This window comes from Pelophylax lessonae, assembly GCF_965119305.1.
Source record: "Pelophylax lessonae genome assembly, chromosome: 9".
NCBI classification, from domain to species: domain Eukaryota; kingdom Metazoa; phylum Chordata; class Amphibia; order Anura; family Ranidae; genus Pelophylax; species Pelophylax lessonae.
In genome coordinates, this window is record NC_138776.1 from 246,659,380 (window position 1) to 246,684,408 (window position 25,029).

Below are 25,029 nucleotides of genomic sequence, written 5' to 3' on the forward strand. Positions count from 1 at the left end.
AGGCCAGCTATTACTGAGTCCCCTCAGACCACTCACCAGTCACCACTGGCATCCGATTCCGCCATCCATCCAGGACTGTGTGCGTGCATATAGGCCGCTGAGGCCCGCCCGGCCCATCCTGTTCAACAACTTCAGTTCAGAGTCAGACCAGAGACCACCCTTAAACCTGAGACCCCCATCCAGCACTCTGAGCAGCACTGTGTGCACTCACTGTACTGACTGCAGACAGCAGCATTACAGGCCTCCTCTCTGACCTGACCATGACCATTTAGATGACTAAAATGAGTTTGTCTACTAAAATGTAAGATGTTTTAGTCGACTAAAATGTACTGGAGTTTTAGTCGACTAAATACGACTAAAACTAAAACACTTGCAGAAGACTAAAATGGGACTAAAACTAAAATGCCATTTTAGTCCTAAGACTAAAACTAAATTGAAATTTTCTGCCAAAATTAACACTGCAGTTTACTGATAGGATAGAGAGCTGAAGATTTCTCATGTGTTCCAAGATGATAATCGTTCATTCAACAGACTGTGAGCTGAGGGGATTTCCTGCTGGCACAGACTTCACACTGGCACTGCTGATGCTGACTTTGGTCAGGAGGCTCTGGGGGCCGTAGATAGGACCTACCCACTGCTTGGACAACTGCTCCACATGGACTGTAACAGAGTCCTCTCCAGTGACTGGGGCTTGGATAGATGCTGCCTGCTCTTTTGCTCACTGCTGGTGGCCCACACACCAGACTGATCAGATGAGGACCCAGCACCTGGGGACAGCTCACTTGCCCAGTCACTGTTGTCCCATTAGACAGGATCTCTCTGAGCACAGGAAGCTGGGCGGAGCTTACATTTATACTCCCTGGGCGTGTCCAGGAACTCAGGGGATGCTAGGAGCCCAGAGGATTGTGGGGAATTGAGTTAAAGGGACCTGCATCTGGATAGAGGGGCACACCACTTACAGGTGTAGTAGAGGAAGACCCCTTTCACACGGCTTTCCGATCCGGTCTGCCTGTCTGTTTTTCAGGCGGACCTGATTGGATGCTCCGTGCAGCCCTATGGAGCAGCGGATGTCAGCGGAGACATCTCCGCTGACACCTGCTGCTATCTGAAGGGGGTTTGTTTTCATCCGATCTCCCATAGAGGAGAGGCGGGATCTTACAGGTCCGTCTCTGCAAAGTAAGCGGAGACGGAGCTGTCATCCGCCTACTCAGCAAGGATCATCAGATCGATCCCTGCTGCACAAAACTAAGTCCGTCGGGTGCACCGCTCGCGTGAAACGGGGGTAATAGTAAACCAACAGTCATGACATGCATGCTGCTGATTCTGTGTAATTGAATCGTTAATTGAAAGGGGTGTGTGCAAAATAATAACAGTATGGCGCTCAATGAGTGAGGTCATTCAGTCTGTGAAAAAACAGGTGGCCCCTTATTTAAGGATGAAGGTAGCAAATGTTGCACAGTGGGGAAAATAATTATTTGATCCCCTGCAGATTTTTAAGGGTCTATAATTGTTATCATAGGTGTATTTTATATGATAGAGACAGAATATCAGCCAAAAATCCATAAATAAATTGCTATAAGTTGAGTTGCAGTTCAGTGAGTAAAATAAGTATTTGATCCCCAGGCACAACATGACTTAGTACTTGGTGGAGAAACCCTATGTTGGCAAGCACAGAGGTAAGACGTTTCTTGTAGTTGGTTACCAGGTTTGCACACATCTCAGGAGTCATTTGGTTGACTCTTCTTTACAGGTCTTCTCTAAATCCTTAAGGTTTCTTGGCTGTCGCTTGGCAACTCGGAAGTTTCAGCTCCCTCCATACATTTTCGACAGGAGTAAGGTCTGGAGACGGACTAGGCCACTCCATGACCTTAATGTGCTTCTTCTTGAGCTACTCCTTTGTTGCCTCGGCGGTATATTTTGGCTCATTTTGGAAGACCCATCCATGACCCATCTTTAGAGTTCTGGCTGAGGGAAGAAGGTTCTTATCCAAGATTTTACAATACATGGCCCCGTTCATTGGCCCCTCAATACAGCAAAGTTGGCCTGTACCTTTAGCAGAGAAACAGCCCTGAAGCTTTATGTTTCCACCTCCATGCTTGACTGTAGGGATGATGTTCTTGGGGTTATAGTCAGCATTTTCCTTCCTCCAAACACGGTGAGTCGAGTTAATGCCAAAGCGCTCAATTTTGGTCTCATCTGACCACAGCACTTTCTCTCAATCCTTCCTTGAGCCCTGGTTCACACTTGTGCGATGCGGGAAGGCTGCGAATTCGCAGCCTGTTCCCGCATCGCACACGCACATCTGGCAGTTCACACTGCCATATGCGATACGCAGGAGGTGTCAATTAAATGTTATCGACACCCCCTGTTTGATCGCATATCGCAGTACGATCTGACAGTTCCCATAGGATCGGATCGCACAAGTGTGAACCACTGTGCGATCCGATCCTGATGCGGCTGGAAAAAAGGGTCCTGTGCGTCTTTTGTGCGGGTGCAGTGCGAATTTCAGCCATACAAAGTGTGTGGCTGAATTCGCATCCGCACATCCGATCGCATGTAATGAAGGAGCCGTGCGCTCCGAATTACATGCAATCGCCGCACTCGCAAGAGTGTGATCTGGCCCTAAATCATTTAGATGTTCATTGGCAAATTTCAGATGGGCCTGTGCATGTGCTTTCTTGAGGAGGGGGACCTTGCGGGTGCTGCAGAATTTTAAGCCATGGCGGCATATTGTGTTACCAATGGTTTGTTTGGTGACTGTGGTCCCAACTAACTTGAGATCATTCACAAGCTCCTCCTGTGTAGTTCTGGGCTGATCCCTCACTTTTGTCATGATCATCCTTACCCCATGAGGTGAAATCTTGCATGGAGCTCCAGACCGAGGGCGATTGATGGTTATTTTGTATTTCTTCCATTTGCAAATAATTGCTTCAACAGTTGTCTGTTTCTCACCAAGCTTTTTGCTGATGGTCTTGTAGCCCATTCCAGTCTTGTGCAGATCTGCAATCTTGTCCCTGATGTCCTTTGACAGCTATTTGGTCTAAAGCCCCGTACACACGCACCCAGGGCAGCCATAAGAAAATTTGGGGCCCCTTACAAAGCTTTAGGCCTGGGCCCCCCAGGCTTTACCACCAACATTCCCCCAGGGCCTCGCAGCGCCTCTGCACCCACATGAAAAGAATGCACCAAGAGCAGGTGCTCCTCCCACCCCTGCCATCTCCTGACCCTGCCGGATAGCTGGGCCCCTCAGGATGCCCGGGCCCCCTACATGTGTATGGGCTGTCCCCCCCTGATGGCAGCCCTGCACGCACCGATTGTTGGCCGTAAATTTTCTGCCAACGTCCGAGCGGCCGATTGTCGGCTTGTTAGTATGATGCTTCCGACAACCGACTGCGACTTTTTGGCCGAACAAAATCTGGTGTGCAGGCTATAAAATTTTTGTTGGCCGTCAGCAGAACTGCCGATTGTTCGTCAGTCAGTACAGATTTCGGCCGACAAAAATGTGATGATCAAGACTGGGCATGCTCAGAGAAGAAAAAACACACGAAAATTAGACCAGAACATGACATCACTTCTGCAGTTGGTTGTTGTTGGCCGACAACATTCGTGTGCAGTCTAGAGCACATTTCAACCAACACAACAACACTGGACAAAAGACGGCCGATCGGTCGGCCAACAATCGGTGCGTGTGTACGAGGCTTTACCCATGAAGGTGAAGTGTGAATGGAAGAAAGAGCCCATTCACACTAGCGCGACTTGTGAGGCAACTTGTGTTGCCCCAGGTAGCTTGACATAACAAAAGCAATGTTAATCAATCAGTGCCGTCTTATTTGGCACTACTGAAGTTGCTCCGACTTCAGAAAAGGGTCCTGTACTACTTTGAAGCGACCTGTGATCCGACTGTCCCATATACTTCAATGGGAGTTGCCTCCTTATCTTAATTGACACGACTTGTTATCAGACTTTCCAGGAAGAAGAAAGAGATTAGCCAGGCATTCCCCACAGACAAAGTCGCCTGTCTCTTCAAAGTAGTGCACAAGTCTCTTCCAAGTCTCTTCCAAGTCTCTAAACAAGTCTCTTCAACTCCATTTGTATCATGCGTTTTTTTTTTTTTTTTCTGGATTTTTTGTTGAAATTCTGTCTCTATCATTTAAAATACACCTATGCTAACAATTATAGACCCTTCATTTCTTTGTGCATACAAAATATGCAGGTGATCAAATATTTTTTTCCCCCAATGTACATGTTGCACATAACAATAGAGATGAATAGTGTAAAAAGGCTCCATAAACGTGGTTCAATCCTGATGCAGTCTCTGCTTTTCCTCACTCTACCTTCCCTGCACTTCGTGTGGGGGAGCGCACACCTATAGAATCTGACAAGTCCTATGAACCTGTTCTCAGGACTACATGTCCCAGCGACCCAAAGAGCCTGCACGTATGCGCCCCACAGTCATTCACAATATAACTGGAGCTGCTTTTAATCCTGGACAAAAACAGCATTGCCTATGTCACGAGTAATCCTTTCCTGGGAGCGCGCACCACAGGGTGGTTCCATTGGATCAAGAGCAGGTCTGGAAAGCAGAGCCAACAACCAAGAGACTGGGTGAAACTGTAGGAATAGGCAATCCTTACTACATGAGGGAGCGGCAGACAATTTAAGTCTCAAGGTCAGCTGCTGATTCATTATTTCTTTTTTTATTTGCCATTTTATATCACTTTAAGCCCCAGTTCGCACTGTCACATCGCATGTCATGTGATTTACACAAGAATCGCACCGGATTCCTGTGAAAATCACATGTGATTCTGTGTTGTGCGATTTAAGCCCTTTCATTTTGAATGGCTGAAATCGCACTGTAGCCACATAAAAAAAAGGTGCGGGCAGCTTTTTTTTTTTTTGTTCGCACTGGAACCAGATTGCATGGGTGTTTATACCTATGCAATCCGGTTCAGGCAAACACACTACGTTTTGTGAGCTGCTTTTGGGGTGTCGTTAACTTTCAACTGACCCCCACAACAGATTGCATGAACACAACAGGAAATGCATAGGAATCGTTGCGTTTCCCGCACCGCATCAGTGTGAACCGGGGCTCAAGGAGAAGTTTGGGTTTGTAAGAAAAATAAATAAACAAACATACTCTATGCTGCAGCTGCCCAGCATCGACTCTTAAGCCCCGTACACACGATAAGAAATTCGGCCGCAAAATTTCGTCCGACGACCGATCTGCTGATTTTCGGCTTGTTAGTATGGTGCTTTCGACAGCCAACTCCGACTTTTCGGCAGACATAATCCTGGTGTGCAGGCATTAAAATTTTTGTCCTCCGTCAAAACACGTCCGATTTTCGTCTCATTAGTACGGATTTCGATTGGGAAAAATCTTATGAGCAAGACTAGGCATGCTCAGAGATGAAAGAACACATAGAAAGCAATCCAACACATGACATCACTTCTGAAGTAGAATTCTGTCGTACGGGAAAATTCGTGTGCAGTCTAGAGCACATTCCAACCAACAGACACCACTCTGGACAAAAGACGGACGACCGGTCGGCGGAAATTCGTTGCGTGTATACGAGGCTTAAGCCCAAGAGCTGAGCAACACATGACTACCGATCACTCAGTTCTCTGCATGGAGTGGAGAGCAGTAACTGTCAGTCACTGCTCTCCATTCTTCTCCTCCAGCACTCACTGGGGCATTGGAAAGGGGTGGGCACAACTGGCTCCGAGGAGAGGTGGAGCCAGCTGTCAGTCAAGAAGTTGGGTACATCCTGACAATATTGTCAGGATCCTTCCTAAGCCTGGAGTGGCTCTGCCACTTCAGCTGATAGTGGGCATATACTTCTCTTTTAATGGCTTATTTTGTGAAGGGGAATGGAAGAAGCAAAATACCCCATTCCTTTCCACCTTAGTGGCTGATGCTGTTGGTTCTCCAACCCTCCCAGTATGCGGTCTGGCCCTCGATGTCCTGAGTCGTACGTGATGATGTTGGATGTGCTACAAACCGAAGCATAGCAAAGAGAAGGGACTTTGTGGGAAACGGTTGAACAATGTAAAGGAAGCCTGCGGGAGTTCAGGATAAGGTAAGTAGTTTACTTTATGCCCCTTACAAAAAATGAGATGGTGAGGGGGGACATTGTCACCGCAAGGTAGATTTTTACAGTTGCACACATTACAGCTTTAAAGATTTATTCTTAGACAACACAGAGGAGAGAGAGGCATTTTTTCTCTGAACATTCATTGGGGACACAACAAGGACGGATAATTGCACCAGTGTTCATTTTGGCATCAAATTTTGATTTAGTTTTAGTTATAGTCTTTGGACTAAAATGCCATTTTAGTTTTAGTCCCATTTTAGTCATCCGCAATTGTTTTAGCTTTAGTCGGCTAAAATCCTCAGTACATTTCAGTTGACAAAAATCTATTTAGTTGACTAAAATCTGAGTTTAGGTAAATTGTAATGCATTTTTTAAGCATTTCTCTAGAATTTCCAAACTCGGTATATACTCCTGGACTAAAAATATATAATATCGTGTTATTATTCATGGTATTAAGGTTTGAACAAACTCAGATACAGATTTCACTGCTCTAGATGGTCTGAGGAGGCCTGTAATGCTGCACAGTGCTCTTGACAGTGGTCTGAGGAGGCCTGTAATTCTGCACAGTGCTCTTGACAGTGGTCTGAGGAGGCCTGTAATGCTGCACAGTGCTCTGGATGGTGGTCTGAGGAGGCCTGTAATGCTGCACAGTGCTCTGGACAGTGGTCTGAGGAGGCCTGTAATGCTGCACGGGGGTCTGAGGAGGCCTGTAATGCTGCACAGTGCTCTGGACAGTGGACTGAGGAGGCCTGTAATGCTGCACAGTGCTCTGGACGGTGGTCTGAGGAGGCCTGTAATGCTGCATGGTCATCTGAGGAGGCCTGTAATGCTGCACAGTGCTCTGGACAGTGGTCTGAGGAGGCCTGTAATGCTGCACGGTGGTCTGAGGAGGCCTGTAATGCTGCACAGTGCTCTGGACAGTGGTCTGAGGAGGCCTGTAATGCTGCACAGTGCTCTGGACGGTGGTCTGAGGAGGCCTGTAATGCTGCATGGTCATCTGAGGAGGCCTGTAATGCTGCACAGTGCTCTGGACAGTGGTCTGAGGAGGCCTGTAATGCTGCACGGTGGTCTGAGGAGGCCTGTAATGCTGCATAGTACTCTGGACAGTGGTCTGAGGAGGCCTGTAATGCTGCACAGTGCTCTGGACGGTGGTCTGAGGAGGCCTGTATTGCTGCACAGTGCTCTGGACGGTGGTCTGAGGAGGCCTGTAATGCTGAACAGTGCTCTGGATGGTGGTCTGAGGAGGCCTGTAATTCTGCACAGTGGTCTGAGCAGGCCTGTGATACTGCACAGTGCTCTGGACATTGGTCTGAGGAGGCCTGTAATGCTGCACAATGCTCTGGATGGTGGTCTGAGGGGAGGCCTGTAATCTTGTAGAGTGCCCTGGATGTGATCTAAAGAGGCCTGTTATTCTGCACAGGGCTCTGTATGATGGTCTGAGGTGGCCTGTAATGCACACAGTGCTCTAGACATGGACAGTCTGAGGAGGAGGCATGTAATGCACACAGTGCAACTTTTTTTGTGTATGTGTGTGCTATTATATGGTTTAATTCATTTACACAGTGCTCTGGACTATCTGAGCAGGCTTGTAATGTACACAATGCTCTGGGTGGTGGTTTGAGGAGGGCTGTAATGCACAGTGCTCTGGGATGGTGGTCTAAGGGGAGGCCTGTAATTGTAATGTACACACTCACAGTGCTGCTCTGGACGGTCGTCTGAAGACTCAGAGGCCTGTAATGCTGGCTGTACAGTTCTGGTAAACAAACCACACAACTGACTTGAGTTGCTTGCTTGCTGGGAACTGAAGCATTTATGGGCTCTACATAGGCAGAGCCAGGGCTGTCTTTAACACAGGGCAAAAAGGGGCCAGTCATTGTTGTGGGGCCCAAAGCAGCTGCCCCTTGAGCCCAAATAGTTGATAAGTGGATTCAAGAGGGCCCAAGAAAATTTTTGCCCAGGGTCCAATCAATATTAAAGACGGCCCTGGGCAGAGCTTTGTGGAAACTGAAAGTTCACATGGGTAAACATCCCTCTCTCACATTTTCGTTTCGATTGATTTTCGTCATAGTGTTTGTCAGTGGACGGAAATGTGGCTTCTGTTTCATTTTCGTCACTGTAAAAAGGCTGCTGAGGAAAATTTTGAAGAAAATGTTTTCGTCAACGAAATAACACTGACTTGCACATGGGACTGTCTAGCTGCAGTGCGTCCCTTCGGATAACACCTCACACTGGCTGTTGTGTTCCTCAAACCATTCTTGAACCATTTTCGCAGTGTGGCAGGGTACATTTCCTGCGGAAAGAGGCCACTGTGGAATGGGAATACCATTTCCATGAAGGAGTGTGCTTGGTCAGCAACAATGTATAGGTTGGTGGTTCATTTCAAGTAACATCCACATGAATGGAAGGACCCAAGGTTTCCCAGCAGAACATTGCCCAAAGCCTCACACTGCTTCTGCTAGCTTGCCTTCTTCCCATACTGCATCCTGGTGTCATCTCTTCTACAGGTAAGTGACGCACCCAGCCATCCACATGATGTAAAAGAAAGCATGATTCATCAGACCAGGCCCCCTTCTTCCATTGCTTCTTGGTCCAGTTCTGATGCTCACATGCCCATTGTAGGAGCTTTTGGCTGTGGACACGGGTCAGCATGGACACCCTGACTGATCTGCAGCTACACAGCCCCATAAACAACTGCGATGAACATTTTTTTTCTGCTTTCAACACATCAACTTCAGGGACATGTTCACTTGCTGCCTAAAAAATCCCTCCCACTTTCAGATGCCATTGTAATGGGATAATCAATGATATTCACATGTTATAATGATAGCTGATTGGTGTATAGATGGACTTAATATACAGTTTCTTGTGAAAGTTAAGCACATTTACCGATATTTTAAAAAATATCCCAGCTGGAGGACTTTCCAAGACCATGGCAACCAGACGTCACCGGATGTGACGAAACGCGTAAATGCACAGCGTACGTGACGTGTGACGCAGGTGGAACGCAAGCCGAAAGTTCTCCTGCTCGCCACCCTGCATACAGCTTGCGCTGATACACACGATCACCAGCGGCAGTTAGTGGCCTTTTTTATTGAAATAACTTTGCATATTTGGCAATCTACTTCTGTATCATTGCCATAATGTTTTTTTTACCCACTATTTGGGAATAAAATTTGAATTTTAAAAAATACTACACTATCCGGAGCACTTTCTTGTCTTCCTTCCTACTGGCCTGAGGTGAGAGGAGAGAGAGGGGGAGCCCGCCATCCTATCTATCCAAAGTGAGCCACGAGGAGACCCCTATTTTAGCCTGGAGGCTCTCTATGCCTGGTTGGTCCTAATGCTATAAGGCATACATGACCCACATTATTTGGTAAGTGATCCACTCTTACCATTTATCACGGTGGAAAAGGAACCAGAGCTGCACTGATATCACAGAGTGAATCGGAAAATTTCCACGCTGAGCACCTGCACTTTTTTGTGAATAAGCATCATCTGCACAAAAGACTCACTATTCATTTGAACTTTTATTTGAATTCTTCACTACAGTCATTTGTTATGGACTTTTATTATATGAATCACAATTTATGCATATCACTATTTATTGATATTCATTGTTTTATTAATATTTATTATATCAATAGAGGAGTATTAATTTAATATTGGTTTATTTAATATATTGATCACTAGTCACAGATATTTATCACCAAGATATAGTATTTTAGAGCAAGCGCTATAGGTAGCCTTAAATAGACTACTTTCCTACAACCAGACATTTCTTCTCATCTCCTGATCTGCACCAGAACAATGACACCTACAATCTGATTGGCTGATCTGGGGTGCACTACAGAGAATAATAATGATAATTCAGTACTGATATCTAATTATCATTGTATTTCAGACCAGAGAAACTCTCAAAACCAAACATCTGCCTGTTTTCTCTATCATCACTATGCGCCCTCTACACCGGAAACACTCCTCTGACGTCCGCTGTGTGCGTTACACAGCCTAGACACTTGTTCTGCCAAAAACTCCAACCTGCCGAGAACTCAAACCCCGTCACATTCGGTGACTGTCCACCAGGAATAATTGGAGATTTCGACCACTTGGTGTTTTCACAGAACAGGCGGCAGCGTATACACTCCGGTACCAGCTATATTTAGTGGACATTTTTAGTCCACCCGCTAGTAGCCAACAACATGGTCACCTCCAAGGTGGCGACAACTAGCGAGCGGACTAACAATGTCCACTCATTATAGAATGTACCGGAGTGCAAAGGCTGCCGATGTTCTGTGAAAACACCAAGTGGTCGAAATCTCCAATTATTCTTGGTGTACACTCACCGGAAGTAATGTGGTTGGAGTTCTTGACAAGTTGGAGTTTTTGGCAGAACACTTTGAGTTCTCAGCAAGTTGGCGTTTTCGGCAGAACACTGAGTTCTCAGCAAGTTGGAGTTTTCGGCAGAACACTGAGTTCTCAGCAAGTTGGCGTTTTCGGCAGAACACTGAGTTCTCAGCAAGTTAGAGTTTTCAGCAGAATACTGAGTTCTCAGCAAGTTGGCGTTTTCGGCAGAACACTTTTGAGTTCTCAGCAAGTTGGCGTTTTCGGCAGAACACTGAGTTCTCAGCAAGTTGGAGTTTTCAGCAGAACACTGAGTTCTCAGCAAGTTGGAGTTTTCGGCAGAACACTGAGTTCTCAGCAAGTTGGCGTTTTCGGCAGAACACTGAGTTCTCAGCAAGTTGGAATTTTCAGCAGAACACTGAGTTCTCAGCAAGTTGGAGTTTTCAGCAGAACACTGAGTTCTCAGCAAGTTGGAGTTTTCGGCAGAACACTTTTGAGTTCTCAGCAAGTTGGAGTTTTCGGCAGAACACTGAGTTCTCAGCAAGTTGGCGTTTTCGGCAGAACACTGAGTTCTCAGCAAGTTGGAGTTTTCAGCAGAACACTGAGTTCTCAGCAAGTTGGAGTTTTCGGCAGAACACTTTTGAGTTCTCAGCAAGTTGGCGTTTTCGGCAGAACACTAAGTTCTCAGCAAGTTAGCGTTTTCGGCAGAACACTTTGAATTCTCAGCAAGTTAGCGTTTTCGGCAGAACACTTTGAATTCTCAGCAAGTTGGCATTTTCGGCAGAACACTGAGTTCTCAGCAAGTTGGCGTTTTCGGCAGAACACTGTGTTTTCAGCAAGTTGGAGTTTTCGGCAGAACACTGAGTTCTCAGCAAGTTGGAGTTTTCAGCAGAATACTGAGTTCTCAGCAAGTTGGCGTTTTCGGCAGAACACTGAGTTCTCAGCAAGTTGGAGTTTTCGGCAGAACACTGAGTTCTCAGCAAGTAGTTGGCGTTTTCGGCAGAACACTGAGTTCTCAGCAAGTTGGAGTTTTCGGCAGAACACTTTTGAGTTCTCAGCAAGTTAGCGTTTTCGGCAGAACACTTTGAATTCTCAGCAAGTTGGCGTCTTCGGCAGAACACTTTGAATTCTCAGCAAGTTGGCGTTTTCGGCAGAACACTTTGAATTCTCAGCAAGTTGGTGTCTTCGGCAGAACACTTTGAATTCTCAGCAAGTTGGCGTCTTCGGCAGAACACTTTGAATTCTCAGCAAGTTGGCGTTTTGCGGCAGAACACTTTAAAGTTCTCAGCAAGTTAGCGTTTTCGGCAGAACACTGAGTTCTCAGCAAGTAGTTGGCGTTTTCGGCAGAACACTGAGTTCTCAGCAAGTTGGAGTTTTCGGCAGAACACTTTTGAGTTCTCAGCAAGTTGGCGTCTTCGGCAGAACACTTTGAATTCTCCAGCAAGTTGGCGTTTTCGGCAGAACACTTTGAATTCTCAGCAAGTTGGTGTCTTCGGCAGAACACTTTGAATTCTCAGCAAGTTGGCGTTTTGTGGCAGAACACTTTAAAGTTCTCAGCAAGTTAGCGTTTTCGGCAGAACACTTTGAATTCTCAGCAAGTTGGCGTTTTCGGCAGAACACTGAGTTCTCAGCAAGTTGGAGTTTTCGGCAGAACACTTTTGAGTTCTCAGCAAGTTGGCGTTTTTGGCAGAACACTAAGTTCTCAGCAAGTTAGCCTTTTCGGCAGAACACTTTGAATTCTCAGCAAGTTGGCGTCTTCGGCAGAACACTTTGAATTCTCAGCAAGTTGGTGTCTTCGGCAGAACACTTTGAATTCTCAGCAAGTTGGCGTCTTCGGCAGAACACTTTGAATTCTCAGCAAGTTGGCGTTTTGCGGCAGAACACTTTAAAGTTCTCAGCAAGTTAGCGTTTTCGGCAGAACACTTTGAATTCTCAGCAAGTTGGCGTTTTCGGCAGAACACTGAGTTCTCAGCAAGTTGGCGTTTTCGGCAGAACACTGAGTTCTCAGCAAGTTGGCGTTTTCGGCAGAACACTTTGGATTCTCAGCAAGTTGGCGTTTTCGGCAGAACACTTTGAATTCTCAGCAAGTTGCCGTTTTCGGCAGAACACTGAGTTCTCAGCAAGTTGGCGTTTTGCGGCAGAACACTTTAAAGTTCTCAGCAAGTTAGCGTTTTCGGCAGAACACTTTGAATTCTCAGCAAGTTGGCGTTTTCGGCAGAACACTGAGTTCTCAGCAAGTTGGCGTTTTCGGCAGAACACTGAGTTCTCAGCAAGTTGGCGTTTTTGGCAGAACACTGAGTTCTCAGCAAGTTGGCGTTTTCGGCAGTACACTTTGAATTCTCAGCAAGTTGGCGTTTTCGGCAGAACACTTTGAATTCTCAGCAAGTTGGCGTTTTCGGCAGAACACTGAGTTCTCAGCAAGTTGGCGTTTTCGGCAGAACACTTTGAATTCTCAGCTAGTTGGAGTTTTCGGCAGAACACCTCTTCCTGGTTGCCATAGTTACCCCCAGCCTTAAATTAGATTGAACAATCTTTCAGGGCTAGACAGTGATTTAGGGGGTGTAGTACAGAAGAGACACCACTAGAGGGCACCCACCTGCCATGTAACTTCAGGAAGTGTGAGTGCCAGATGGACCAGCGGCCATTTTGTTGTAGTCCAGAGAGAATTGTTTTTTCCAAGACCTTCCAGGGGTGTGAGTGTGGAGAATGTGTGTCCAGTGAGGAGAAGGTAACAATGTCTTCTTATTATGAGACAAGGGGGTCCCAGCACCCTGTGTGGACTGGATGGGGGGGGGGGGGGTGGATCATGTCACCTCAACACATCATCATCTTCCTCTGATGGGTAGAACATTAGATGGGGAGCTCCTCTGCGGCTGCCGGGGATGATGGCACTTGGGATGTATTCCCTAAATTTATAGAACTATATATGCCAAATCACACACAGTTCAGGCTTGTTAGTTCTCATCAGTGAAAGGCAGAGAGCCATGGCTTTTAGGAAGTAGATTTTTTGGTCATCCTAATCTGATCAGTTACTTAAAGTTACACTGTTTTATTGCTCCTCCAGTTCCAACCCTATTTAGTGTCAGTGGTTGCGGATATGTGATCTTTTAAACCAGAACTAACCCCTTTGATTTGACAGTTTCCCAAAACAATTTCAGACATGCCGTAAATGGAAGCTGTCACAGTTGCTTGTTCTGTCAACTGAACTGTCAACCCATCAAATGGCTGGTGTCATAACTGATCACATGTGCAGCACCATGGCAACTGTGGATGTAAACAGATGCTAAGATGGCAGCTTCCTTGGCTGTAAAGGATAAGAGGGGGTCTGTTTTGCTTTAATTAAAGCGGAGTTCCACCCAAAAGTGGAACTTCTGCTTTAGGGAGTCCTGACCCCCCGACATGCCACATTTGGCATGTCATTTTTTGGGGGGGGGGGGGGGAGCGGGTACCTAGTTTTGACAGGTACCCGCTCCCACTTCCGCTCGGAGCGCCGCGAAGTTCTCTCCCCCTCCCTCCCTGCAATCTTCTGGGACACGTCAGAGGTCCCAGAAGATTGCCGGCCAATCACGGCGCGCAGTGGGTACCCGGCTGTGAAGCCGCAAACTGTAACAGCCGGGTGCCCACAGCAGTGATGCCGGCGCCGAGGGAGAGGATCGAGGCTTCCGGCGGCCACATCGCTGGACCGTTGGACAGGTGAGTAAATGGCTGGAACTCCGCTTTAAAGTGTTCTGCTAAACAAAAGCCTGTGTAGCATTCAGCCCAATGGACCTTGAGCTGTATTTTTATTTTTTTTTTAACAGTGGGTGGGCTGGAAAACATCCTCAATTTCAATTACAGAATAGAAGTATTCATAAAGACACAAGGATCTCTACAAAGAAATCATGATGGAGAACCGGCCACCCCTGACATCACCGGGTGAGAGGAGACTTTCATTTCTTGTATTATCCACCTAGATACACACATCTTCCAATATAAGGACATAGTATGTCAGATTCCTATAAGGTGTGTCTGGATGTCACTGTCTATGTCTCTATGGATGAATAGGGGATATATTGAAGACACATGGATCTGTAGAAAGATGTCATAATGATGAGCCAGCCACCAGGTAAGAGGAGACTTAAGTTTCTTGTAAAGGAGAGAAGAGTATTGAGGATCCCCCTAGATACACACAGGAGGCTTTAATTTCTTGTATTGAGGATCCACCTAGATACACACATCTTCAAATATAAGGATATAGTATGTCAGATTCCTATAAGGTGTGTCAGGTTGTCACTGCCTATGTCTCTATGGATGAATGGGGGATATATTGAAGGACACAAGGATCTGTAGAAGGATGTCATGATGACGAGCCAGCTACCGGGTAAGAAGAGACTTTAGTTTCTTATAAAGGAGAGTATTGAGGATCCCCCTAATACACATATCCTCTGATATAAAGACATAGAAACAATGTATTCAGTCAGTGTGTGTGTTTCCTACAGATGGATCCAGTAACAGAAATCCCCCAGAGAGATGTCCCCGTCCTCTGTATTCCCGGGACTCCACACAGGAACATCCGGAGATCCCTCAGGAGGATCAGGTATACAAATAAATGAGTTATACAAAAGGTATAGTGCGTCATTGTAGTATCTGTGATATTTTCTATTTTTAAGAGTGAAGTTTTGACAGTTAAAGTAGAAGTAAAGGAGGAAGCTGAAGCTCCATATGTGGGAGATGATGATCCGTATAAGGAGGAGGAAGGTCCTTCAGAGATCAGCACAGGTGAGGAATAAACACTAAATCCAGAGAAGAGTCCCAGATTCTCCTTGTTCAATCACTACAACAATCTCTTCTTCTCCCCCCTCCTCTGTCAGTAGACAGTAATGGGGGGACAGTATGTGCCCAGTGGGGAGTCAGGAGCCATCAGCCTCTGGTATGTATGAGAGCCGCTCAGGCTGCTAGGAAGTGTAGTCCTGTGCCTGCTGCTGTAAATGTTGGCCAGGAAGGAGCCCGCCCACGCTCCAGACGATGAGAAACAAGAGCTAAAAGTCCCAGGAGCTGCACGTCGGAACAAGACCAGCTGTGTGTGACTATGTAAACCCCATGAGTAAGCTCAGGTAAGCGGAGCAAAATGCATTGGGTGCCTGGGGTAGATCCACTTGTTCACACACAGCAGGTCTTGTTCTGATGTGCGGCTCCCGGGAACTTTAGCTCTTGTCAGCCATCAGCCTCTATTAGACTCCGGCTCTCCTCCTCACATCATGTCATTGTGTGTTACCAGCCAAGAGACGTGACCAGTCTCCCCCCACACACACTCTCTGGGGTCTCTACCATTATTGTCTGTAGACCGTAATGGGGGACAGTATGTGCCCAGTGGGGGAGTCAGGAGACATCAGCCTCTATTAGACTCCGGCTCTCCTCCTCACATCATGTCATTGTGTGTTACCAGCCAAGAGACGTGACCATTCTCCCCCCACACACACTCTCTGGGGTCTCTCCCATTACTGTCTGTAGACCGTAATGGGGGACAGTATGTGCCCAGTGGGGGAGTCAGGAGACATCAGCCTCTATTAGACTCCGGCTCTCCTCCTCACATCATGTCATTGTGTGTTACCAGCCAAGAGATGTGACCAGTCTCCCCCCACGCACACTCTCTGGGGTCTCTCATACATCTCAGTACAGGGGGCTTCACTCTCATCTTTATTCACAGACCCCGGAGACTCCAGAGAGACTCAGAGAGATGTCAAAGATGAGAAGGAGGAAGAAGGATGTGTGAGGATTAAAGAGGAGGAAATTCCTATGGAGATCAGAAAAGGTTGGTAAAAAAAATATTTAATTCAGAAGCAACCTAATATAATTTATTTGTTACAGGTACTTATATTGCGCTGACAATTTACGTATCACTTTATATATATATTGAATTTGTACATATATTGTCCATTTGCATCAATCCCAGCCCTCAAGGACCTTACAGTCTAAGGCCCCTATTTCACACTCATACATACACAATTTACCGACCAACATGTCTTTGGAGTGCAGGAGGAAACCAGAGAACCCAGAGGAATCCCACACAGGCACAGGGAGAACATGCAAATTCCAGGCAGGTAGTGCCGTGGTTGGGATTCAAACCAACGACCCTAGTGCTGCCAGGTAGAAGTGCTAACCACTTAGTCACCATGTCATCTATTTGGTGGTAATTCAGATTGTGGTATCAAACATAGAGATTTTCAGGCATTATTTGTAAGAGATTATCCGGTTGCTAAGTCAGATATAGAAAAGTTGTAAATACTTGTTCTTGAAGGCCAAATGCAAAACTTGCTTATACAATATTTCTTGATATGATTATCTTCTGATATCTTAACAATGTCCTGCTATTGAATTGAACACAAGTTATTCTTTTTCACTTGTTATTTCATGCAGATGGTCAATTTAGAAAGTATACTATGGGGAAGTTTCCTATTCCCTCTACGGATGATGGAACAGAAGATGACATCACATCTGATTCTGCAGATGAAAACCCCATTTCCCCGATTCTCCATCCAACACTTCAAGGTGCAGATTTGTTATCTGGTCCCCATACAATCGGGGGAGGTTCTTCTAATCTTTCCCATTCTATCACTGATCAAACAGCTTGTAGAGAGGGAGAAACATTTCCTTGTTCTGACTGCAGAAAACGGTTTAACCAGAAAGCCCATCTTGCTTCACACCAGAGGTCTCACTCAGTGAAGGAGCCCCAGTCTTGTTCTGAGTGTGGGAAGTGTTTTTCTTCTAGAAAAGCTCTTACTGAACATCACAGAACTCACATCGGAATGAATCCTTTTTTATGTTCGGAATGCGGGAAAATTTTCTCTTCAAAGTGGTCTCTTATGAGACACAAAAGGGTTCACACAGGAGAAAAGCCGTATACATGCTCGGAATGCGGCCATTGTTTTTCACTGTTGACCAGTCTTATTAAACATGAGAGGACACACACCGGAGAGAAACCATTTTCATGTCCTGATTGCAGGAGATGTTTCAGACAGAAATCCGATGCAGTAATGCACCAGAGAACTCATTCAGGGGTGAAGCCCTTTTCATGTTCTGAATGTGGAAAATGTTTTACCCGAAAAGGAGCTCTGATCGCTCATCAACATGTGCACACGGGAGAGAAGCCATATTCATGTTCAGAATGCGGGAAATGTTTTGCCACTAGCACTCATCTCAACTACCACGAAAAGACTCACATGTCTGAAAAGCCGTTTTCATGTTCTGAATGCGGAAAGTCTTATGCTCAGAGAGGAAACCTCATTTTTCACCTCAGATCTCACACAGGGGAGAAGCCGTTTTCATGCTCTGAGTGCGGGAAATGTTTTCCCCACAAAGACAGTCTTATTAAACACCAGCGATGTCACACAGGAGAGAAGCCATTTTGCTGCGCCGAATGCGGGAGATGTTTTTCCTGCAGACAAAGTCTTATTTCGCACCAGCTGGCTCACACAGGGGTGAGGCCGTATTCATGTTCGGAATGTTGGCGGTGTTTTTCCAGGAAAAAAAACCTGATCACCCATCAGCGTGTTCATACAGGAGAGAAGCCGTATTCCTGTTTGGAGTGCGGCAAATGTTTTATATCCAGATCTCATCTTAACTATCACGAGAAGACGCATATGTCCGAAAAGCCGTTTTCCTGTTCTGAATGCGGGAAGTCGTATACTCTGAGACGGAACCTTGTGTTACACCAGAGATCTCACACAGGGGAAAAGCCATTTTCATGCTCTGAATGTGGGAAAGGTTTTCCTCAAAAAGACAGTCTTATTAAACACCAGAGAAGTCACACGGGAGAGAAGCCGTTTCCCTGCGATGCATGCGGACGATGTTTTTCTCAGAAACGATATCTTATTTCCCACCAGTCGGCTCATCAGGGTGACAACACATTTATGTCCATAATGTGAAAGGGTTTTTTTTTTTTTTTTTTAAGAAACTTTATTGGGTTTTTTAGGTAAAACATACAACAAAATCAGGGTACAACAGAGAAAACAATCAAATAATATGGAAATGTAACAGTATAGTGGTCAACTCAACTTTGTAATGGACAGGGAGGCTCAGAGCAGTGAGACGGGCAGAAACATCCGAACTGCTAATGAGCCTGTTGGGGCGGTGGGGGAAGGGGGGGGGGGGGGGGGGAATGACCAAAGGGGAGGTTAATGAGTAAAAAACTGAATAGTGTCTGAGTAACCTCCAGTTCTGAAAGGCGAGCAAGAAGCATATGTAAGGTAGTCGGTGCCTTTAGGCAGAAGAGTAAAAGGAGGGAATGTTTATCAAGGGGGGGGGCTCTAGCTTCCAACCGCAATCAGAGTAAGACGATGATCCTCTTGTAGTTTGGGATAGAATTTGGCAACATATGCCTCCCATTTAGTCCAGAAACGGTGGGGGCTGAACCGGAAAACGGCTAGGTCAAGGTGTTCCGTGAACGGTGTTTTACTGACAAATACTGAAGACCATCTGTATGTAGGAGGTGTTTCACTAGTAAATAAATGTAATTTACAGAACCCACCTTGGGGGAAATATGGGGGCTGCCATGGCTGAGCTCCTTCTGATAATGCCAGTTTTCTTGTTGTCATGCTGATCCTCCGCATTCAGTACTTTCAAAGTCCTAGTGACTGACACAAGTCCTCATCTGCATGCTTGCTCTGGGCCAGTGACTCAAATATTTGCAACGAGGGGGTTTAGCCTGACGTTCATAAAATTAGCGTATTCAGAAGAAGGGATCAATAATGGCTGCCTCTGTGTGTTGCTATTATCCCTGGAAAACCATTACTTCATATTTCCGCACTACACAGATTACCTGTAAGCCATTAACAAATAATATAAGCACAGTGTTAAAACATTTTTAGCTCTTTGAATTTTGAGAAGTCGCCCTCATTCGTTGTTTGCCTTGGACTCCTGTAAGAGTGTCAGAAATTGGATCTTCTCTTTTCATTAGCCCACCTAAATTCGAACACCAAAAGGCTGAAGGGCTTCTTGACTGGTCTGACCTGATACCGAGCTGGCTACCAATTGTCAACACCATCAAGTCACAGGTTATTAAAGACTTTTTTACTATTATTCTGTATTTGTGTGCACTTTTCTTTTACTACCAGAACTTTAAAAAATTGAAGTTGGCCATACACAGGTTCCTCCATCCACACAAACGAAGTGGATGGAGGAATCCAGGAGCTTTATTCAAAGATTGTCTCTTTTTCCTGAATAGGCAGTGCCAGTGTCTTTTTTAATTACTGATTTTATATTTTTGGAAGACACAGCAGACCCCTGGGTCTAAGCCCTGCCCCAGGAGGATGGATACTAAGCAGAAAGCAGAAGTATATTTTTCTTTCCACTGTTGGTTATACCACCCTGCGCAGGAAGTAAGAGCTCAGTTTTAGCTTAGTGTCTTAAGAGGATTCTTTAAGAAATATTATTTTTTCTTCCTATAACCTTGGAGTATTTTTCTGGCTTCCAACAGTGTCACAAACTCCAGGATTCACTCATAGAGATACTAAATAGTCTTATTGCCCTTCTTGTTTCTTTCAACCATCAGTGTCACACCAGATCTCTCAAGAGCTTACAATGATAATTGTCTACTGAGATCATCACTAAATGGCAGACCACGGTCAGGGCTGACTCACTGTCCCATCCAGACCTGCCGTGGTCGTGCCATTTAGGAGCTGGTTCTTCCCCTCGGTATTCGTTAGCACTGTCATCTTTGCAGAGCTGACATTGGGAAGCAGCAAAACAGGGCAGTCCTACCAACCAATCGCAAGCTGGTTAACAGAAAAAGTTGTGCAACTAATCCAGAACTGTCCTGCCCAGTGGCGTAGCGTGGGTTGTCAGCGCCCGGGGCAAGGTAAGTAATTTGCGCCCCCTACACAAACCTACTAGACCATTACACAGACCACTACACTGACACCTACACTGAGCTGCCCCCCCCCACACTGCCCCCCCATACACTGACCCCTACACTGACTGACCCCCCCCATACACTGACACATACACCCCCCCCCCCCCACTTCCCTGGGCCCCCGGGGGATGGCAGCACATTACTTACCTTGTTCTGTGTCCAGACACTGGCGACTCGAGGAGGCGTTCCGGAGTGGAGGAGAGAGACTGCGTATCGGCAGGCAGCCTGGACAGCAGGGGGAGACTCCGGAAGATCACAGGCGGATTGATATCAAGTGCACTTCGCCTGTGAGAGGAGGAGTCATACAGAGTAAGCACACGGCTGCAGTAGAGAGCAGAGCCTGCTTCCTCTGTATGTCTCCTCCTCCCACAGGCAGAGTGCACTTGATATCACTCCGCCTGTGAGAAGGTGTAGCATGAAGCTATGGTACTATGTGGCAATTAGCGGCTCCCTACTCAGTCAATACAGCTGAGCTCACCTCTGACACTGCTGTCCTCAGCCCTGCCGGGATATCGCCCTGCGCTCGCGGGTGTCCGTGAGTACAGGGCGAAATGTGGGAGACTGTAAAGGGACGCTATGATCCCGCGGATGGCGGGCGTGGGATGCGCCCCCCTAAATGTTGCGCCCGGTGCCAGTGGCCCCCCTGCACCCCCCACGCTAAGCCACTGGTCCTGCCTTCTGACGTTGGCTCTAGACAGGGAGGAGGACAGGAAGGAGGCCTATGGGAGTAGGAAAGATGGGAGTAAAGTGAAGAGGAGTCTAAGACTTCAGTGTGAAGGAGGGGGGGTAAAAGGGGAGCAAGGACAGGAATGTGAAGGGGGGGCTGGGGATGTGATGTAAAGGAGGGGTGATATAAAGGGGGTCAAGAACAAGAATGTGACATGGAGCTTGGGACTTCAGTGTGACGGGGGGGGGGGGGGGGTTTTGAAGGGGGTGAGGAGAGGAATGTGAAGGGGGGGCTAGGGACTGCAATGTGAAGGAGGGGTGTGATTAAAAAAAAAGGGTGGCCAAGGATTAAAAGGGGGGTTGAGGAAACTGCTGTGAACTCATCCTTTTTTAAAATTGCTCTCTACCAAGCACCATGGTGGTACAACATCATGCGGTTTGGCGCTCGCAAAAACTTTGTACATTTTTGCCAATACGCAGAGGCGCCATTAATAATCAAACGTGATTCGGACCTCTGCTGGAAGAACATTTTACTGACCGGACCTCCATGAATTTTATTCAACACCCCTAATCTACTGTGTCAACAATATTCTAGCTCCCATTACAATAGTAGTAGAGAACCTCCCTTGGCAATCTTGAACTATTGCACAAGAGCTTTCCTAGGAGCTCTCTTCTGCTTAGTGGCCCACCTAATCAGGCCTCCTAATCTGTATGTGGTCGCTTCTCTTCAGGAGCTACTGAAAAGGTAAACAGCAAACCTCTTCTGTTCTTTCCCATCCTCCTTGTACTTCGAATACTCCTTTAGCCTTCCCTAAGGGGCTTTGAGGTACACTGTAATTTGCTATTAGACCCCTTTACATGCCGTTTAGTTTAATTGGTCAGTCCTTACTCTACTGTGCAAAACACTGAACACTTACCCACTGCATACATTAATGGACATATAGTGCCAATATGGGGCAAACAGACACCGTTGGAGGACAGCTACAGAATCAGATCAATGACCTGCACTATTTAATAAAACAAGGGATTTGTGTCTGTGCTCAAATAGCTTACATGTATAGAAAACAAATGTCGACAGAATGATTTTTACAAGTCAAGTGATAAACATGGTGGAATCTGGACCCAGTCACCTTTCGTGAAAAATCTCCATATTTAAGTCTGTTTCATGACTGCATTGCATAGTAGTGAATTATTATAAGGTTGTGATTATAGTTGTATAACCTTGCCTTTGTTGACTTACTTACCTTCAATATAGTGTGACAGGAAGTCAGGTAAATCTGTGGGTGTTGTCACAGACGGGAGATACATTTCCGCCTTGTTTACACAATTCACCAATAACTATAGGGTGTCGGCTGCGAGTGGTAGCCAGAAAGGTGTTAGGACGTTGAAAAGGCTTCAGCTATTCAGGATGAGGCAATTAGGGCTCTAAAAAATGAGAAATCCGCGCTTAGGATAATTTTAAGCCTCTATTATAATAAAAGGTACTGGCTGCAGCCCACCTATACACTATATTCCTAGAAATATAGTAAGATGATAAGATAACAGGAGAGGTGTATGGCGCTGCCAAAATATGTTAAATATTCCGTGTGTCTTTCACTGATGCTACATAAATATAAGATGTGTGTCTCCACTGTAGATGTTAATAAAGTGTCAAGTGCATTAAATAGGTGACTGGTGAAAGTAAATTTAACTATAATAAGTGATCCAACCCTGTGAGGGGTATATGATGGTGCTAAAACGATTGGAGAAATAAAAATAGGTGGAAAATCCAATGTGAATAAAAGTGAATGGAATGTGAATAAAATGTGAATGAATGTGAATAAAAATAAATTGATGTAAGTGGTGTCAGCCTAATAGATAGGGCAATTGATAAAAAGTCGGTAAAAAATCAATTGAGTTGGATCCACTTGAAAAAATACAATATTGTGAAGTATTAGAACAATGTAAAAACATACAATACTGTGAAGTGTAAAAACAAGGTACTATACAATAAATAGCATCATATATAGACACAAGATAAATAAAAAATCTTATAAAACCACTCTAAAATCTGACACCGATAGTCCAAGTACTGGTAAGTCCGTAATGACTAGAAAGGTCAAAAAGGAGGGAGGGTGGTCCCAGAATGGAATACCCTTCTTAAAGAGAGAGAGCAAAAAGTGACTTGAGTGCAGGTGCTCTAATGGAGAATTTTTAGAGGTGCTCGGATGTCGGTGACAATTCAGTGCTCCCCGCACCCCTTGGACCGCACTCACCAGAGTTGAACACCCCTACAGGGGTATCAGGCCTTAGGTAAATAATCCTGGGGTCCCCTTCTCTGGTTACTAGGGTAATGGTGTGGTCCAATATTCTCCCCGAGTCCTGCGTACCAAGGTCCTTTGGGGTTAGGATCCACGGGTATAAGGTATATGTGGGGGAAGAAGGCTCACATAGAGTAGTACCGCTTTAAAATTACTTTATTACAATCAAAAAAAGGGGTACTCACAAAAAAGAAAGGAAAATCGGCATGTAAACGGCAATAGAAGCGCACTTCCGGGACGCCGTGCGTTCCACGGGCCGGATATGTGTTCCACAAGGGCGGATGTGGCGTGATGATGCTCTACGTACGTTTTGTCGGAGTGACGTCTTCAGGAGTGGCGTCATCACGCCATCTCTGCCTTTTTATACCAATATGGTAAACGGGCTTAGTGCGTGCTCCAATCAGGGGGACGCATCCGTCGTCCAATAGCAAAAATCATATCGCACACTGTTACCGGGTAGATTTTGTATATCTGAAAGCTAATGAATTTGCATGTACACGGCTGTATGACTAAACTTCCGGAAATTACCATAATCCAACTCGTTGTTTTAAACAGATAATAAGCAGTGGTGTATGCCAAATCGCAACTACGGAAACGGGGAAAAAAGGGGAACCGAACTTTCTTTCTCAGGCTAAGAGACGGAGCCAGCTGTCAATCAGACAGCCAGCTCAATCCTGACAATGTTGGGATCCTTCCAGAGCCTGAAGTAGCTCTCTAGCTGTAGTGCACTAGATCTAGAGATGTAGTACACCCTGCTAGTTTGGTAATCTCTACACCCACCCCATCCCCAGCCAGCTGCCTGATTGACAGCTGGCCTCTGCCTCTTAGCATGCTGCTGAAAGCCAGAGCCAGCTACTCTCCAGTGAGTGCTCAAGGAGCTGAGCAGAGTGCCGACTGATATTACTGCTCTCCAATCTGAGCAGACTGAGAACTGAAAGATTAGCAGTAGTGATCGCTCAGTTCTCAGGCTTAGAGCTGACGTGGGACAGCTGCAGGATAGAGGAAAGTATGGGAGTGTTTTTTTTTTTTCAAACTCCATACTCCTCCTTTATGGGCCAATAATTTGCTTAAGCACATGGTAGTCTTAATTTTTACCCTCAATTGCTGATTCATGATTGGTGTTTTCTTTGCAAAGGCGAATTTAGCAAGCAGAGCAAATACCAGATTCTGTGAATGGTTGGTGTTTTCTTTGCAGAGGTGAACTCAGCCAGTAGTGCTGGATGAACGGTTTGGCTTGAACATGAATTCGGGCCGCACATTGACTGTTCACCCGTTCAATGAACACCCAAATAGTCGGGGAGTTTGACCGTTTGTTCGGCCCGCTGAGCACCCCTCAATTCACTGCACAGTGCATGGGAAGCCCAAATTTTCTAAAGCAATGAAGGATTTGCCCAATCAGGGCAAAGAACACTGTCAGAGCCATTAATGGAGAAAATAATGAGGACTGTGCCCAATCATGGCTCATTGCTCATAGACCCACCCCCCTCTAAAAGGATCCTTCCTAGAGCAACCATTTGCAGTGCGATATTGGAGTGGAGAGTGATAGAACAGGGCTCCGTGCATTGCTACTAGCTAGTTAGTTTGTTATAGTGTGCTATTGTGATTCTTTTGTGAGTGTAGAGTGTAAGTGTAGAGTGAATATAGTGATAGTGCAGTGTGAGTGTAGTGCAACCATTCATTTTTACTTTCGTGTGAATATAGTGATAGTGATAGTGCAGAGTGAGGGTAGTGTGACCATTCA

At 45.9% G+C, this 25,029-nt stretch overlaps 3 protein-coding genes across 3 annotated transcripts in view; all 3 read left to right on the forward strand.

Moving 5' to 3' along the window:
- Window positions 1-25,029, forward strand: part of LOC309564355 (uncharacterized protein) — a gene marked incomplete at its 3' end in the record, with an annotated part of 715,072 nt that overhangs the window by 475,403 nt on the left and 214,640 nt on the right.
- LOC309563353 (uncharacterized protein) overlaps window positions 1-25,029 on the forward strand; it is a gene marked incomplete at its 3' end in the record, with an annotated part of 522,832 nt that overhangs the window by 321,159 nt on the left and 176,644 nt on the right.
- LOC309563354 (uncharacterized protein) lies at window positions 14,298-18,337 on the forward strand (the record flags this gene model as incomplete). The annotated part of the gene is made up of 5 exons (XM_082267748.1): window positions 14,298-14,348; window positions 14,912-15,009; window positions 15,083-15,191; window positions 16,129-16,224; window positions 16,830-18,337. The coding sequence occupies exons 1-5, from the start codon at window positions 14,315-14,317 to the stop codon at window positions 18,335-18,337; spliced, it is 1,845 nt and encodes a 614-aa protein (XP_082123874.1). The 5' UTR covers window positions 14,298-14,314.